At 37.1% G+C, this 16,499-nt stretch overlaps 3 protein-coding genes across 3 annotated transcripts; 1 reads left to right on the top strand and 2 right to left on the bottom strand.

Moving 5' to 3' along the window:
• The first annotated feature begins 6,547 nt into the window (after positions 1–6,547).
• Positions 6,548–7,251, top strand: EV154DRAFT_517061 (ribosomal L27 protein-domain-containing protein). Its single transcript, XM_051602458.1, has 3 exons — positions 6,548–6,666; positions 6,729–6,895; positions 6,955–7,251. Exons 1-3 carry the CDS (start codon positions 6,555–6,557, stop codon positions 7,138–7,140), a joined length of 465 nt encoding a protein of 154 aa, XP_051455131.1. The 5' UTR covers positions 6,548–6,554; the 3' UTR covers positions 7,141–7,251.
• An 84-nt stretch (positions 7,252–7,335) lies between these two features.
• On the bottom strand, positions 7,336–10,679 carry EV154DRAFT_593595 (uncharacterized protein; the record flags this gene model as incomplete). The annotated part of the gene is made up of 5 exons (XM_051606950.1): positions 7,336–7,914; positions 7,977–8,539; positions 8,595–9,074; positions 9,128–10,104; positions 10,159–10,679. The coding sequence occupies 5 exons, from the start codon at positions 10,677–10,679 to the stop codon at positions 7,336–7,338; spliced, it is 3,120 nt and encodes a 1,039-aa protein (XP_051455130.1).
• A 327-nt stretch (positions 10,680–11,006) lies between these two features.
• Positions 11,007–16,495, bottom strand: EV154DRAFT_517056 (uncharacterized protein). The gene is made up of 14 exons (XM_051602457.1): positions 16,275–16,495; positions 16,151–16,211; positions 16,056–16,090; positions 15,892–15,990; positions 15,690–15,827; positions 15,501–15,632; positions 14,785–15,429; positions 14,586–14,717; positions 14,409–14,531; positions 13,037–14,347; positions 12,093–12,954; positions 11,608–12,030; positions 11,349–11,554; positions 11,007–11,289 (listed from the first exon to the last, which is right to left on the bottom strand). The coding sequence occupies exons 1-14, from the start codon at positions 16,456–16,458 to the stop codon at positions 11,096–11,098; spliced, it is 4,545 nt and encodes a 1,514-aa protein (XP_051455129.1). The 5' UTR covers positions 16,459–16,495; the 3' UTR covers positions 11,007–11,095.
• Between the last annotated feature and the right edge of the window lie 4 nt (positions 16,496–16,499).

The raw sequence follows: 16,499 nt of genomic DNA, 5'->3' as shown, positions 1-16,499 counted from the left end.
TTGTTTTAATTTCATAGTTTATTTATTTAGACGATTTGCTTAATTATTCTTTAAGTGTATCGTACCCAAATACGACAAGCAAGCTGCCTCCGAAGTTAATAACATGATTGAAGTCTTGTCGTATGACGGTTGTAAGTATCCTGATAAAGAGATAAATATACAATTACAAGTTGAAGCTAATGCATTCAATATTTTAACCCCTATTATTATAGAGGGTGCACCTTTAGTGGGTTTAGTGGATACTGGCAGTAGCACCACCTTCATTAAGAAGGATGTTTTAAATAATAAATTAAATGTTTCAGATTATGAAAATCTAAACGGATCCTATACATTTTTATCTACTAGTAGTGGAGTATCTCGTATTGGCGAAACTGACATTTTGAAATGTAAATATTGTAATGGTACTGTTTTTGATCATGCTTTTTAGGCCATGGATTTTAATGATGGCTTCGAGTTCGACATGTTACTTCGTAAAGATATTTTTCCTAAAATGAATATTGGTTTGGCCGGAGTGGCGTATAAATTGGATGGTGTGTTGTCACGCGCTGATGATTATGCCGCGTTTGAAAATGTAACGAACATGAGCCTGATAATTCGCCTGCAGAAACTCCTGATGAAACAGCGAAGTTCTTCGATCTTATTAAATAATCTGTTGAGCGTAACCAAGCTATATCACTATCGTCATCTTGTCCTATGCCTGAGCCAATTATTCGTTTACCCACAAAGGAAGGTGCTACGTCTTACCGCATACAGTATATCATTCCGCATACATTAAGACCGGTATTGGATACACAAATAGACGAATGGCTGAAAACTGGTACTATTATTAAATCTCAAGTCAACACATCCTTTAATCATGCATTATTACTCATTCCAAAACGGGATAAGCTGGGTACCATTGTGTCCCATAGAGTTGTAGTTGATTTGAGAGGATTGAATAATTCACTTCCTCCTGCTTTTACTTTTCCTGTACCATTGGTCAAAGATATTTTTGATAATTTAGCTCATAAAAAGGTATTTACCACTCTTGATTTATCAAATGCCTATCATCATTTCAAAATGGCAACTGAGGATGTTCATAAGTTAACCTTCACAGACAATAATTCCCAAAATTCATTTATCAAGGGATGTTTTGGTGTTAAGATGCTAACAACACAATTTCAGAAACGCTTAGCGACTCTATTTGATGGAGTTGATTGTGCTCAGAATTTTGTAGATGATTGCATTATTGCCAGTGACAATATTGAACAATATGCAATGGATGTAAAACTCGTGGTTGATAAGTTGACAACCGTGAATTTAATTTTGAATCCAAAAAATGTTCTTGGCTCCAGTACTCCGTGCAACTTTAAGGCTTTGTAGTTGTAGTAAATGCTAAAGGCACAAAAATAGATCGTCAGAAGCCGACTAGTAATGTTGATAAGTGGCCTATTCCCAAGAGTAGCAAGCAAATTCAATTGTTTATGGGTCTGATAAATTATTTCAGAGAGTATGTATCTATAAATAGTAGAGTAGCTGGTCACATTTCTAAGTTGAGCTATGCTACCAATGTAGAGGAATTATGGACCGATGAGCACACACGTCGTTTTGAAGCTCTAAAGTAAATTTTACAATCCAATTTAGTGTTAAGCTATCCGGACCTGAGCAGAAAGTTTTATGTCGCAACAGATGCATCACTTTTTGGCCTAGCGGCTGTTCTCTTTCAAAAAGAAGAAAGCACGGGACGTGATCATTATGTGAGCTTTGTGTCATCATCATTACAACCTTCTATGCGTCGGTGGTCAACAACTAAGAGAGAATTGTATGGTGTCGTATTAGCACTCACAAATTCTGGAAAAATTTTGTGGGGTCGTCACTTCACGATCTTCACTGATCATAAAGCTCTAGTATATCTACATACCCAACCCTATGATGGTTGGTTGGATTGAGACACTACTCGATTTTGATTTCGATGTGGTCCATATCCCTGGTATTCTGGATTGTCCCCCCGATTTAGTAAGCCGTTTGTATCATCCTCTAGAGGATGATCGCAACCTGGTAGAGAATAGAGGAAAGATTACACAAAAAATTGGAGATAAAAAAGATTTAAAATTTAAAAGAGTTCAGATAAAAAGAAAGAAATATAGCAAAGACAAAGTTACGAATGTACTTGCGAATATATTGGTTGAAAATAAAGATGAAAATACCAGCTATGTGACTCCTCCTGAAGAAGAGAGAGATGTAATATTGAAAGAGACTCATGCATTTGGTCATTTCGGCTCTCAAGCTATTGTCCGTGATATTCATAGTCGAGGCATGCATTGGACCAAATTATACGATGAAGCCAAAGCAGTTGTAAGCTCTTGTTCTGAAGGCCAAAAGCACAATATAGTAAAGAGAGTCTATCATCCTTTAACTAGTGTGGTAGCTCAAGGCCCATTTGATCATGTTGAAATTAATTTAGCTGTTCCTCTCACTCCAACTAAAGAAGGATGTGTTTATTTATTTGTATTGACAGATATTTGTACTAAATATACCGTCATTAGACCTTTAAAGAATAAACAGTCAGATACAATAGCCAAGACGTTGATGCATATATTTGGTGATTATGGAATGGCTCGCTGCATCCAGAGTGATTGTGGCAGTGAGTTTAAAAATGCTCTTATGCATAGCATCTGTAAAAACTTGGGAATTGATAGACAATATACTACGCCATATCATCCACAAGGAAACGGAAGTGCTGAAGCTGGTGTTAAAATTGCCGTAAATAGGTTGAGAAAAATAGTTTCTATCGTTCAGCTCTGTATGAACAGATATATAAAGAGCATAACACTTAGTTCACCCTTTTCAATTATGTACGCTCGTAGGGTTAACCTACCTGATAACTATGCTGATACTGTAAAATATCCACTTCCAAAACACTTGATGTCAGTCAAAAAGTTAGAAGAACGCATTGAGTACATGGAAGGTATTGTTTTTCCCACAATTGAAGATAGAACTAAAAAGATTAATGAGGAAAGCAGTAAGAGATATAATGATAAACACGTACTTGTTGATATCCCTGTTGGTGCACACGTGATGGTTCGATTGAAGAGTAGGGCAAGTAAACTAGCACCACTATATGAAGGACCATACACAGTGGTAAGAAAGAATCAAGGAGGATCGTACGAGTTGAAGGATGAGCAAGGTGAGTTACTTCATCGTAACTACACGCCTTCCGAATTAAAGATGGTAAACATGGATGAGTCACACCTTGAAGAAGATTATTATTAAGTCGAAGACATTCGTGATCAACGTGGACCGCCAGGGAATAGAGAATTTCTGGTTAAATGGGCTGGTTATGGTGATCGTGCTAACACATGGCAAAAGGCTAGTGATTTCACAGACCCTACGTATGTACAGCGTTATTGGAATAAAGTTGATTCTCGTGCTGAAAATGAAAGAAGGCGAAAAGCCTCTACTGAATCTTCTATTGCGAGCATGTCACAGGGTTCCGCATCGTCGAATGTCAGGAACATTAAGGTGAACAAAGTCGTTAAGAAAGTACACGAGAGCGTAGTCGTCCCTTACATATGGAGAGTAGAGAGGACAGACTAAATAGACGAAGAGAAAACAGAAGAAAAAGATTGTAAACAATACTGGCGCCTCACACTTACATTGGTTTGGCAGTCACTGACCATGCCACATAAAGTGAATAGATCTGCATACACAATAAGTTAATATTGGTAGCTGGCTATCGCATATGGGTCATGTCAACTATAAATTTTGTCGTCTCAACAGGTATGTTGAAACTTGTGGAGGATAATGTTGAGGATATCATAGATATAATAATAAAGTTAATTGTCACATCACATTACGGATGGATAATAAATATAAAAGTTAATCATGGATCACACATTACCCCGCTTGTTCTCATCCTACCGTTGGAGTCTGTACACAGGGCACATCCCTGTGGCGAGTAAATATTTATTCTGCAAAAGCAATACAATCGAATGGGCCTGGACTATAGAATATTAATAGATCCTGAGCACATATATTACTCTTGTCATTTGATGTTATAACTGTTGATCCCTCTGACTAATATTTATATACTCAGTATGGAAGGGCTAAATTTAAAGACATGTTGATTATTTACTATCACCAGATTATTACATCATGATCCAATAAGGCGCTTAATATTCTCCCTAAAACTATCCGAGTTCTTTATATAAATATCCATAGTTTTTTTCTGATAGACCATCATAAGTTTTTTATTTAATTTATTTTTTTCGTCCATAATAAAGTGGTATCGAAGTTCTAACAGTTTCACTTTTGGTTTTACTTAAATTTTGTTTTACATGCAAAACACCGAAAACTCTGCGTATCCTGCCTTTTTGCAATATTTTAATAGCCGGTACCTAGAAAACAATGCGTTAATGCGATGGTCCGCCGCATACCAACCGGCCATGTACACCAATATGGAGACGAACAATTATGTGGAGAGTTGGCATAATCAATTGACAACATATCTTGGTAGAAAAAGAAATAGAAGGGTTGATCGACTGTTGTTTGTTTTGGTGAAGGATGTTCTGCCTGAATACGGTAACTACATCAATCGTATCTTATTAAAAGTTGGAAGAATGGGTCCTAAAGAGTGAAGACATCGTGTTAGAGAGATGCAAGCAGAGGCTATCAGTGCTGATGCTTTGAAACAAATGATCGAAACTACGAGAACTGATTCTGCTGGTAGAAGTGTTTATGTTGTTTCTTATTTCCCGACTTCTGGTGTAAGTTATGACGTTGTGTTGGAAGATCTTCATATGATCACTTGCAGCTGCCCTGACTTCCGCTTTAGCAATACCGCATGTAAAAACATGTATTAGTTGAAGTGTGATACGTCTTGGATGTCTGTATTTGAAGGTAAACATATATACTATTGAAATCTTTACGGCTTCATTTCTTTTTTACTAACCTTAAATCGAATAGTTTTTTTAGACCCCACTTTCTCAACCATTCCCCAGAACTCGCCTGATAGCTCAGTTCTTCATACTCCAACTGAACAAGCTCCTCTCACCTCTCCAAGCAATTCTTTAACAGAAGTTGCCACTCTTCTTTGCAACATTCATAAACTTAAACGCCAGCAATATACTTTGAACGAAACTGAGCTCGAAGAATTTATACTAAAATCGCATATAAAATCATTCCATCGATCCTTGATCGACAGGTACATAACATCATAACACTCATAAAAAATAATAACATATAAAATATCCTGAGTTATATATTTACAACTCAGGGTAACTAGATATACCAAAAAGAAGATCCCATTTCGACTAATAGATTGGCTACACTGATAAGGCTCATCAGTAATTTGTAAATACAGCCAATAATACCAAGTGAACACAAACTAGCCCATAAGTTAAATAACTATAAATACTCCCCTTTTCTTTCAGAGATGAAAGAGGGATTTACTTTTAATAAGAATAAAAAAGCCTACAAGCAATATTAATCTTATTCTTCCTGTTTTTTTATCATTTATTTTCCGTGTCAAACAACCCGTTTTTCCATAGAATTGACCAGCTTCAATCACTGGTTTCTCTCTCATATAGATTCTACAAACATTCCTTCCAATTCTGATTTTACTACACAAAAATAACAAAAAAAAACTTTTTTTTGATAATTAACGCGCCCCTTCCCTCTGCCTAAAAATCAAAAGCAAAGCAGCCCTCAACTTTTAAAAACTCAAAAATTCGGGTATGTAAGTAAATCGTTTGGCTTGGTGTCATATTTTTCAAGCATTTTTTACACCAAATCGAAGCTGCAACATAGTATTGTTTGGATGGAGCTGTTCTTCGTGGTCTTCAAGGTTTCTTAAGAACACCTCCATATGCTCGATCAATGTGTTGTAAATTAAGATTGAAGCACAATTATGTTCTTACCCTTTAATTGAATATTAATAAGCGGATGAAATATAATTTACTTTATTTTGTCACTTACTTTTCGGATGACATTCTGAACGTAGCATGAAAATACACAAACAAAAATTACAAATACTCTTTAAATAAGCAATGTCTTGATCATTTACCGCATATTTTCCAAGCTTTGAAGAGTTTGACAAACAAGTAGAATTAAAAGCCTTCACTACTTACAACCACTGCTCAATTATCTCAAACGTGCTGTTCCAACGTGTTCGCCTATCGTACTTCAAAACAGGATACCTTTAACCCTTATAAATTGTGGTGCATTGGTGATTGTAAGATCTGGTGAGATTGAATTATTTTTATATCACATTCAAATACCTGACCGTGAAAAATCCACGACGCATCTTTGATATTAGGTCCTTGTTATAATTAACACTGTAATCATTTGTATATTCATCTACTTCAGCATTTACTTCTTCATTGATCTCTAGGAGTTCTTATTCCCTTCCAATACCATATTGACCATCTGATGTTTAAGTTTTCCTCAGCGGCGAGGTGCACCGCTTGGAAAGACTGACCGGACTCCAAATGTGACTTTCTAATTTCGGCGCCCTCCCTGCTATATTTATTTTCCAAAAAAAAAACCAGGTTCTTTTTATACATTTTATCTTCTAAATGTCTTTGCTGAATCGCGCCTTTTCTCAGTTTAGTTCAACAACTGTTAAAAATACTCAATGGAGTATTAATGCCAGACCTGCTGTCACAACCTTTTTAAAAAACACAACAGGTTAGTATATGACATGGCCCTAGTCAATCAAATTTAACATGATTTATCTCTTGTACGAATAGAAACTAGCCAAGTTCGTTGGGCCACAAAGAAGTCGGGTGGTTCTTCTCGTAACGGTAGAGATTCTGCTGGTAGAAGATTAGGCGTTAAGAAATTCGGTGGCCAAGAAGTCATTCCCGGTAACATTATTGTACGCCAAAGAGGAACCAAATTCCACGCTGGTGACAACGTGAGTGCCTTAATCGAACTGAAGGAACGGACAGTTTTAACAATATTTTACTTCTATAGGTTGGTATGGGTAAGGATCATACGCTCTATGCACTCGAACCTGGATACATTCGTTTTTATAAGGATGTGCAGCAACCCAAGCGTAGATTAGTCGGCATTGTCAACGAACGTGAAGCAACACTCCCTATTCCATTCGACCAACCCAAGCCTAGAAGATTTGATTTAATCGATTTGAATGCTTTGTAATCTGAACGACCGAGAAAAAGAAGATAAAACACTTAGGATAAAACAATAAAAAGTAGATGTATATAACATAAGCATTGCAATATCGCAAAATGTTGTTTTATTTATGAGAAAGTTGAAGATCTTTCCGTTGTTGTTTCGATATGATGTATGAGACAGATATTTACGGAGAGGGTTTTGTAGATGTCTCGTAGGTTATTATGATATAAACGTCATATCCCACCCGTAAACAGATTCATCATTTTTAGAAATATGCCATGTTGGCCAGTAATGTCTATCCATTTTCAGGGCCCTTACTTGTGTGACGTTGCTTGCAGTTACGAATTTGATTTGAATATGAGACCTATTACTAAATGCCATCAGTTCTTCTATTTCTGCTCTTGTGGGTGACGCTAATAACGCAGAGCCATTCTTTTTTAGATTTTCGTGATTGTTCCCATCAGCATGAAATTCCCTTGTGTCTGGGTTGTTAGTTTTGCGTTTACTAGAACTGCCCGATTTGACCATATTCAGAAAAGCCTTCAATGTTTTTACGGGTGTTTGGTCGATTTCTGTTATCCAGATACCTGGTTTAAGACTTGCTTGTGCAGGAGATCCGAAAAGACAACAAGAGACATATACACCTTCTGGTATGACCTTTTGGGCTTGTTCTTTCGCTGAAGCATACGTTTCTTGAATAAGCATACCTTGCCAGCCTACTACTTCTGTAGTTTCTTTCCCGTCATATCTGGTAGTAGGAACGGATAGTTCTAGTTCTTGGCCATCTCGAGCAATTGTCTAGATTATTTGTTTTAGTTGAGAATCACGTATTTTACAAATTATGCCCATTCTTATCTTACCATATTTAATTGATTCTTATCTGAAAAGTGCTCTAAATCAGAGATACTGGATAAGGCCTCCCCATTTATAGAAAGCACAATATCACCTACTTTTAGTAGTTTTCCAGAAGGGCTGGATATATCGGTGATACCAAGTATATATACTACAGAGGGTCGGTTTACTGGATTCGTGTTACGCTTTATAGCTTCAATCCACGCATCTGAAACACCTAAAAGCCTTGCATTGGAGATTTGCAAAATCCAGAATTCGACATCCAACCCTCTGACTGAAAGGGGCTGTTGGGATTTAATCTGCTCAACAATGGGAAGAACAAGTCTTGCTGGAAGACCACCCAAGACGCTCGACTGCTCCCTTCTTTCATTGTCTATGGAAAAGCTCATCCAAATCGCTTTTACTTTACCTTCGTCATCAGCAAAAATACCCCCTTGGCTACCTAAAGTCCCATCACTAACTTTAAAAGTCTCTACATTTGTCGCTCTCCATCTTGGAGGTGAAGTCTCACTGGTGCGTATGGGAGCAAAGTGTGTGATAGAAGTTTTTTTGAAATTAATCTCGCTTTGACCTGAGAATAGACATTTTAGTTAAATAGTTTTTTAAGTACGCGTTCATGATTATACCTGACAAACCAATGTAGTTTATCGTATCGCCAACCTTCAAATCGCTACCATCATCTAAATCAGCAACTACGATATCAATGTTTGATTTAAATACCAGTGTGGGATCAAATTTTAGGACGGCAAAGTTATAAAACGGATGCAAAAAAATCAGATCCGCAGATATAGTAATCGAATTGTCAAATATCAGAGATATCACACTAATTCCTACTGGTACTGTATCACGATCACATATGATTAAGGGTGGATCCATAGAAACAACAACACCTGCGCCGTAGGAGTGTGAACTTTTTGTGCCATCAATTATGAAGGGCGAATAACAATCCACGGACACAATACTTTTTTGGAGAGACAGAAGCCTTTCCTCTTTTTCTTTTTCTTTTACATTATGATGACTGTAAGGAGTAGTATTTACTGCTTGTAATGGATTATTTTCAAACAAAGGTGTTTTCAAAGTAGTATAGTCCCATAGTCCTGTTTGATCTGCATCCAAGATATCAGTATATCATATTGGAAGAATCACTTTTTTAACATACCATTACGAACAGCCATTCTAAGCTTATGCCATCTCCAATCCATCTGAAGGATCATAACTTTTGTCCTCATAGGTTTCGAAAGTGAATAATATCTGATTGGTATACGACTACCTTGTGGAACATCTGAAACAGCAGACAAAAAATCCTCCAGCGATCCAACATGTGAACTGTTTATAGCAACAATGACAGATCTACGCAATACCTGAGCTGTACCGAGAATAAAACCTGCCGCACCAACATACACACCGGGGGTTTCCAATGATAAACCGTATGACCTCGCTACTTGATAAGACAGATCGTTAAGGATCCCCCCTCCAAATTCAAGGTATCTATGAGGGGTTATGTCATGCAGATTTTTCACCATCAGAGAATATTCCTTTAGTTCACCGGACCTGGACACGACTACATTTATTGAAGTTCCTAAACTAATGGCATCATCCATACGCTGCTCCAAATCAATAAATAAGCCTGGTAATAGCTGTTCATTACATGTCAACAAGATGTCACCCGGCTCTAAAGAACCATACCCCGGACCATCTTGCAACACAGATTTGACTACAAGTAGGCCTTCATTTGGGTTATCCGAGCTTTTTGGTTGCGATCTAAGCCTTTTTTCAATGTGACGACCAAGTCCAAGTGACATTAATGTGTCGTAAGATTGGTAGTCAAAAGTTGTTTGTAATGTACCACGTGGCACGGGTTTATCATTTTGAATAAACATTAGTGCACGTTGTACTCTATCAAGAGGAAGATAGTAGCTAGATGACGATGTCTGAGCTCCACCCGCATTCAGCGCTATAGCCCTTCCTTGAATGTCTAATACAGGGCTGCCACTAGACCCCGAGCTTGTTCCTGAAGCGGCTTGATAATAGAACGTATTAAAATCATTATATTCTCCAATCCCATATTCAGGCGCCTCTCTATCCAATCTTGCAAGTGTTCCTGATAATATACTCAGTTTCTCACCTGCATCGTTACTAATTACATATTAATTTCTTAAATCCGTTAAGAATGATGAATATAACGTTTACCCAACAACCCTAATGTCTTGTCCAATTTTTGCCCCTTTAGGATGTAATTTGATACCAGGAACCTCCAAAAATCTCAATTTCAAAGGATCGTATTGAAAGAACCCAAAATCGTGAACAGGATCCCGATATATTGGCTTTAGCTCGATTTCTTCGTAATTGCAAAATACAGCACATGCTGTAACGGGAGAAACAGATACCACATGCCTGTTAGAAAGTATGATACCCCTTTCTGGATCTACAACAAAACCAGTAGCAGTAAAAGACCCGGGAACTTCAGTATCTAATCCGCGGGTGCGACAGGATTTGATTGAAACAATACTCGTGATACATTTTTCTATCGTATCTTCCCAGCTAGACACAGTGCTAGGTAGAGCTTTGACAGATTGAGGATATAATTCAGGGTGAGACAATATTGAAGGTCCAAATTTCATTGGATCTACTTTAAAATCATATTCAAATGATTTTTCAAATATAAATGATGGAGTTCTTTCACCAATAATAGGGTCTATATGTCGTGGCATGTGTTTTTTAGTAATGAAGTTAACAAAAGAAGAAAAAAAAATACGCGATTAAACCAAACGTGTGTTAAATAAAAAATAAGAAAAACACAATGTTGTGTGTTTTCTAAAAGATGCATATACACAGATAAACCTCCTACATTTTGATGTTACCCAGTAATTATTCTTGGTTTTCCTGGACAGGAGATTTTTTCGTCAGTAGTGGCTTCAATCACTTAATGTATTGTATAAGTTAGATACAACTTAAACTTAATTTATCGAATTTTTCCATATCCTTTGGTTTATCGTAAAGAAATATTTGATCAAGAATGGACACTACTCACGTCAGAATAAAAGAAAGGTAGAACATTAAGGTTAAGTTTTATTTTTACATGACAGAAACAAAATCTTCTTTTAGACAAGACCATTTTTTGCATATTTTATAATGCTTTTTCCATTGTTCGATTGCCAAGAATTTTACGAAGATAATTGTAAACATGTTGTTTGCTGGATGCACTATCAGCTGACTTCCAAGCAAGGGGTTCCTCACCATAATTTATTTCGCTTCTCACATAACCTGTAATAAACGGGAGATACGGAACGGATTTCAAACCTTTATCTCGATATACGAGTGCTACATAATCAAATAAATAATTTAATGACATTGTCATAAATTAAACCGTCAAGAATTACCTTTGATTTTTCCATTCCACGTCATCCCTATGGTGTTGGTCTCGTTAATATAGATAACGCCAACGGTATCGCCATTTTTTATGGTGACTGGAAATGTCTCTGAATGGTGGAAGTCCATGATTAAGGTACAGCATTTTTTCTGTCGATCATATAAGAAATGGAAAGAACCATCCAGAGATAGACTTTTGAATCCAAATGACACCAAGCTAAAAAGTATAAAGTTAGCTTTAATATCATAATTTACCCTCAGTCGTATTACTTTTCTGATGGGGATAATTCGGCTTCTTTCTGTAATAGTTCAATTTTAACTTCAAAATAGAGAGACGGGAGGTAGCGCTGTTCACGAGGGTCTAATTCCGTTACAAAAAGAGAAGAATTTTGGGATTGCTGTTTAAGGAAATGTCTATCTTTGTCTGACATATGTTCAGAGAAAACTTTGGGTTTTACAGATAATCCCCCATCCACTGGTCTAAGATTAGGTTCTGCATTTCCACTGTCTTCGTCAGGAATAACAGGTGAATGTACAGACATATTTTCCATGGCGTTTGCAAGTTCGGCAATATCACTTTCTTCGGATTCATTAGTCGTCGATGCTTTTGTAAAATGTGGAGGTGGTAGCTTTACATAAACAGACTCATTTAATGCTAACGCCGAAATAGGTGTATAACCCTCTGGCAAATATCTGGGTAAAATATGTTAATCTCATCACGATGCAAGAAATACTGATAAATCACAAATACGCACCTTAATGGATCAATCGCACCGCCGAATTGAAATTTACATTGTTCTCCGGTGGACAATGATATAGCTGGGTACCATGCACAAGATACCAAAACTCCGTAGAATGCAACACCCATATCCTCCCCATTTTTGTAATATCTGATTTCTCCTACATCCATATCAATAGCGCAGGTAATGATATCACCTTCTGCCCACTTTAATCCATACGATGTTCTCATACTGCAATATTTTCCATGCCACTTCTTTGAGCGATTCCCATCGTACCCATAAGAATGAGTATCATCTCCAACACCGTTACCTCCCTCGGCATCAAATTCAAAATTGTCATTCACCCAACCAATTTGCATTAATCCATCAGATTCCAATTTGACCTCATATGCATATTTGTGTAACACGCAATCTTCCTCATCCTCATTGTCGTTTCTTTCAGCAACTGGCGGTACACAATGTGTAGCTCTAACGGTTTCAAATGTCCAAGTATCATTTCGTACTTGAAGATTATTTTCATGATTGATGATACAATACTTTGAGCGTGATACAAGGTCAAGTTCTATGAATGCAAAGTTGTTTGTGGGCGAATTATGCTCAGGATCCGAAGTGACATGTTGGCTGCAATAGCTTAGCACGAGACGGCTGTAAAAAAGGTTGGATTGCTTTTTTTTCATAACAGAATCATGCATATTACGCCAGAGCAAAATAGAAACAACCTGGAATAAGGATTTGGGGATCGGAATGGAATGTTCGCCAGTAAACAATCCACCCAAACATATCATAACACGGTCCGTCAGACTACTTTGACTTTCAAGTAGGTATGTCAAAATCGAAATGAAATGAAACTTTTGAACCAGATATTGCTTTACAGAGGCTGAGTTTTTAACATGAAAAGGAACAGTTATTATATATACATACATATATATATATCAAAATATGCTTTTTCCAAGACTAACCGTATTTTAAGAGTGAATTCAGTAGCATCAAGGCCCGACTTGAAAATCCTAGGTAGTATTCAGATGTAGATGCTACTATTGAAACATCATCCGCGTTTGAATACTCATTCTTTCCATCTGTGTCTGTGGAAGGCACATCCCCTTTTGACTCCATTGGATATACAGAAACTAGCTCGTTGCCTTCATCAGAATCAAAATCGTCCTCTGAGTCACTACTTGAATCACTATGGCGGCGACTGCTGAATCTGTGTTGAGATCTCTTATCATATTCACTTTCATTGGTGGTCTGCATTGATTTATAAAACATTGACTTTCCCTGCTTTTCTCCAAGATTTACATTGGTACTGTTGGCAGGAACTTTGTCATGGCTAGGCAATTTTGAAAATTCACAAATCCATTCGATAACGTCTGCGTAAATTTCAGTGGCCTTAGACTCAGCCAAGGTATTTATAGGGTAGTTCTGATAGTTTTCGGAAGCCCATGGTACTAAAGCTGGATACAGTGCTATACATACCAAATGATGAACCAAACTTCGAATACGTTCGGATAGCCTCAAACCAATTACATCAGAAGTCATACCAGTTGTGATCAAGTTACTCCTAGTGCTGCCTAGGGCGGAACTTATACCATGACGACCCTTTGTTCTTCCTCTATTATATATCGAGTTATCAATATCATCAATATCAAACACAATGTCATCCAGTACGTTCAAAATAGGGTTTCTGTACGATTCTCCAGAGATAATGCTATCTGTTATCTGCTCGTTCTCCATTAGGACAGTCAATGCTGTCAAAGCACCTGAAATCTGGTTGCGGGCTGATTCGGGTACTTCAAACTTCAGAAAAAGAGACTCCCGTTCGGCATTAGACATATCCGGATTAAACAGGTAAGATATATCATCACGGGTCATTGCATCCATTCTTTCCTTGCTACTCTGTTTGTTCTTTTTATATTTGGATCTCTCACGGTCTTTGAGTACACGATCTAACCTGGAAGCATTTGAAATTGTACCCTGCTCACTAACATCAATATAATCGGGCGCAAGAAGCAGTCTGTCCATCTCTCCTTCGTCGGTCTCTTCTTCCTCTAAACTGACAATACCTAAAACAGGCAGATCGGCAACTTCTCGATCCTCTACATTTGAATATGAGCTCCCGTTAAACGATGCTTTGGTTTTCCGTAATTCCTTTTTGGTAGCTCGGGCAATTGTTTGTGTCATCATGATGGGTAAAATTAAACCAGAGAGTGTGTTGATTGTTTCCATAAGCGGCTCAGTTGCCTGATCGTTTATTTGAGGGACAAGAAATCGATCTGATGTGTATATCGAAGTTGAGTATGGTTTATGTTGTAGCGTAAAAAAAGGCCGACTTACTTTTAATGACAACCATTAGAGCGCCTTTTGTGCATGTCAGTTGAACCCGCTCATGGGTTGCAGATGTTGACATAAGAAGAAGAGTCTCAAAGCATGTATCTCGAACCTTGCTAGCAAAAGCAACTGAATAAGTGTTAGCATCATCAAAATATTAATGAATATAATAGTATACCGTACATGTCATAGTCATTATGTTAAATATAGCACCCGCAGCATTGTATTGAACATCAAGTTCTCCTTCTATCAATAGAGAGTTTAACGTTTTTACAATCAAATTCAAATTCGGTTCTATGAATGTATTGTTGCTTGCTAGAGAAATTGTTGTTAGTTTATAATTATATAAATATATGGCACCTTATTTCTAAAAATAGCTTACAAATGCAGCAAATGAGAGATAAAATATCGGATACAAATATTGCCACCTTGATCTTTGTTGACAATGCCAATTCAAGCAAAATTTCAAACTCCTGAGCAGTAAGAATATCTTCGTGGGATTCCACCTGGCCTGCCACAACATGGATGCAGAGAATAGCCCAATATCTTACATCCTCGTCGTCTAATGACAAACAATGCATAATTTTCTTTACCATACCCGACCTGACCATTTCGTGACGAAACTTATCTTGGCCATAAGCCATAAATTTGATCGTCCTTAAGATAACACGGGATATATACATTTCTTCTGCCGATAACAATCCTGCCAAAATAACGTGTATTCCTTTAATTTCTCTAAACTTGTCAGCAGCGACATCTTTCAAAACGAATTCATGCATCAATCCAGCAGCCCAGTAAATTAACTCTACATCATCTCCTCTCAAACAATTAGATATCAAATCAACAATATCGTATTCCAATAATTCTGTCAACACTTTTTTGGCCTCCGATACGTCTACATTAGCAGCAATTCGCACCAAGCTTTGCATACAGAATTTTGGCATATTCGTGTTTCCGTAAGTCATACGAGCCATTCTTGCTAGTAAGCTGACAAATCCATTTTCGATTAATACTTTTGGGAGTGGATCTGAATAATTGAGGTAGATCTATCAGTGAGCTTATGCAAAACAAAACAAAAAACTTCCAATTTCCTCGTACCGCTAAGAGATATTTGGTACAAAATCATCAAGGTCCAGTATTTCAATTCGTTGTTTCGGATCTCATCAGATGTTAGGATGCGTTTAATGGGATCTAACACACCCAACTCTAATATGCAATATTTATTTATATCTGGGAACGTTCGTTTTTAGCCACAACACATACATTTTCAGGGATAAGTACACCTACCACTTCCTTGTATCAGATCACAAATGGCAACAGCGACATAACGCTGTGTTACCTCCTTCATATCCGGATCCGTACATTTTAAAGCGTCCACTAAAACACCTAATGCTCCTGCCTCTAATAATGCAGCTTTATTGTTCTCTAGTATTCTCAAATTAGATCAGCAGGAAAAAAAAAATCAGAATAAAAAATGAGCAGCACATACCTTTTCTGGTTAACAACTGGAGTGATGGTAATGCCTTTGATTTTATTTCTATAGACTGATTTTTATCACACGCAGCGATGATTTTGGGTAGATACATTCCTTTTTTTTATAAGATATTAGCAAAGAAGATCTTTAATAAATGGAAACTACAACTAGAGATTTACCTGACATTGCTCTTTCTAATATAATCTTGATGGAGCTTTGTTTCGATGTGTTGTTAAGTGTAATGTAACTTTTGTTCAAGTGTATAAATATTTACCTGCTTTGAATGTTGACATTATGGGATTGTGTCAGGTAAGCTAAAGACTTTAAGGGTATAGCTAGAGTAGTAAAAATCGCTATTAATAATCGTTTAGACGCAACAGGATTTCTGAAAGCTTTACAATCTTCAAGTTTCGCTCCAGTTTTATTGGTGGTTTTTTTCGGTAAAGTGTTGCGTTCATGTAAAGTTTTCAAATGAGAATACACAGAATATCCCATAAGGACAGCAGTAACGCCAGCAATAAAGCAAATTACAGCTGAATTGTCTTTATTACTTGTTGTTGCAAGTCGCTTACTTGAGCTCATATGTTTTGGGTATTCTATTGTATTTGAGCGAAAAAATAAAG

Source organism: Mucor mucedo, assembly GCF_025094135.1.
Source record: "Mucor mucedo strain NRRL 3635 chromosome Unknown EV154scaffold_82, whole genome shotgun sequence".
Taxonomy (NCBI): Eukaryota; Fungi; Mucoromycota; class Mucoromycetes; order Mucorales; family Mucoraceae; genus Mucor; species Mucor mucedo.
Note: the sequence above shows the minus strand (reverse complement) of the source record. Positions and strands in the feature narration are given on the sequence as shown.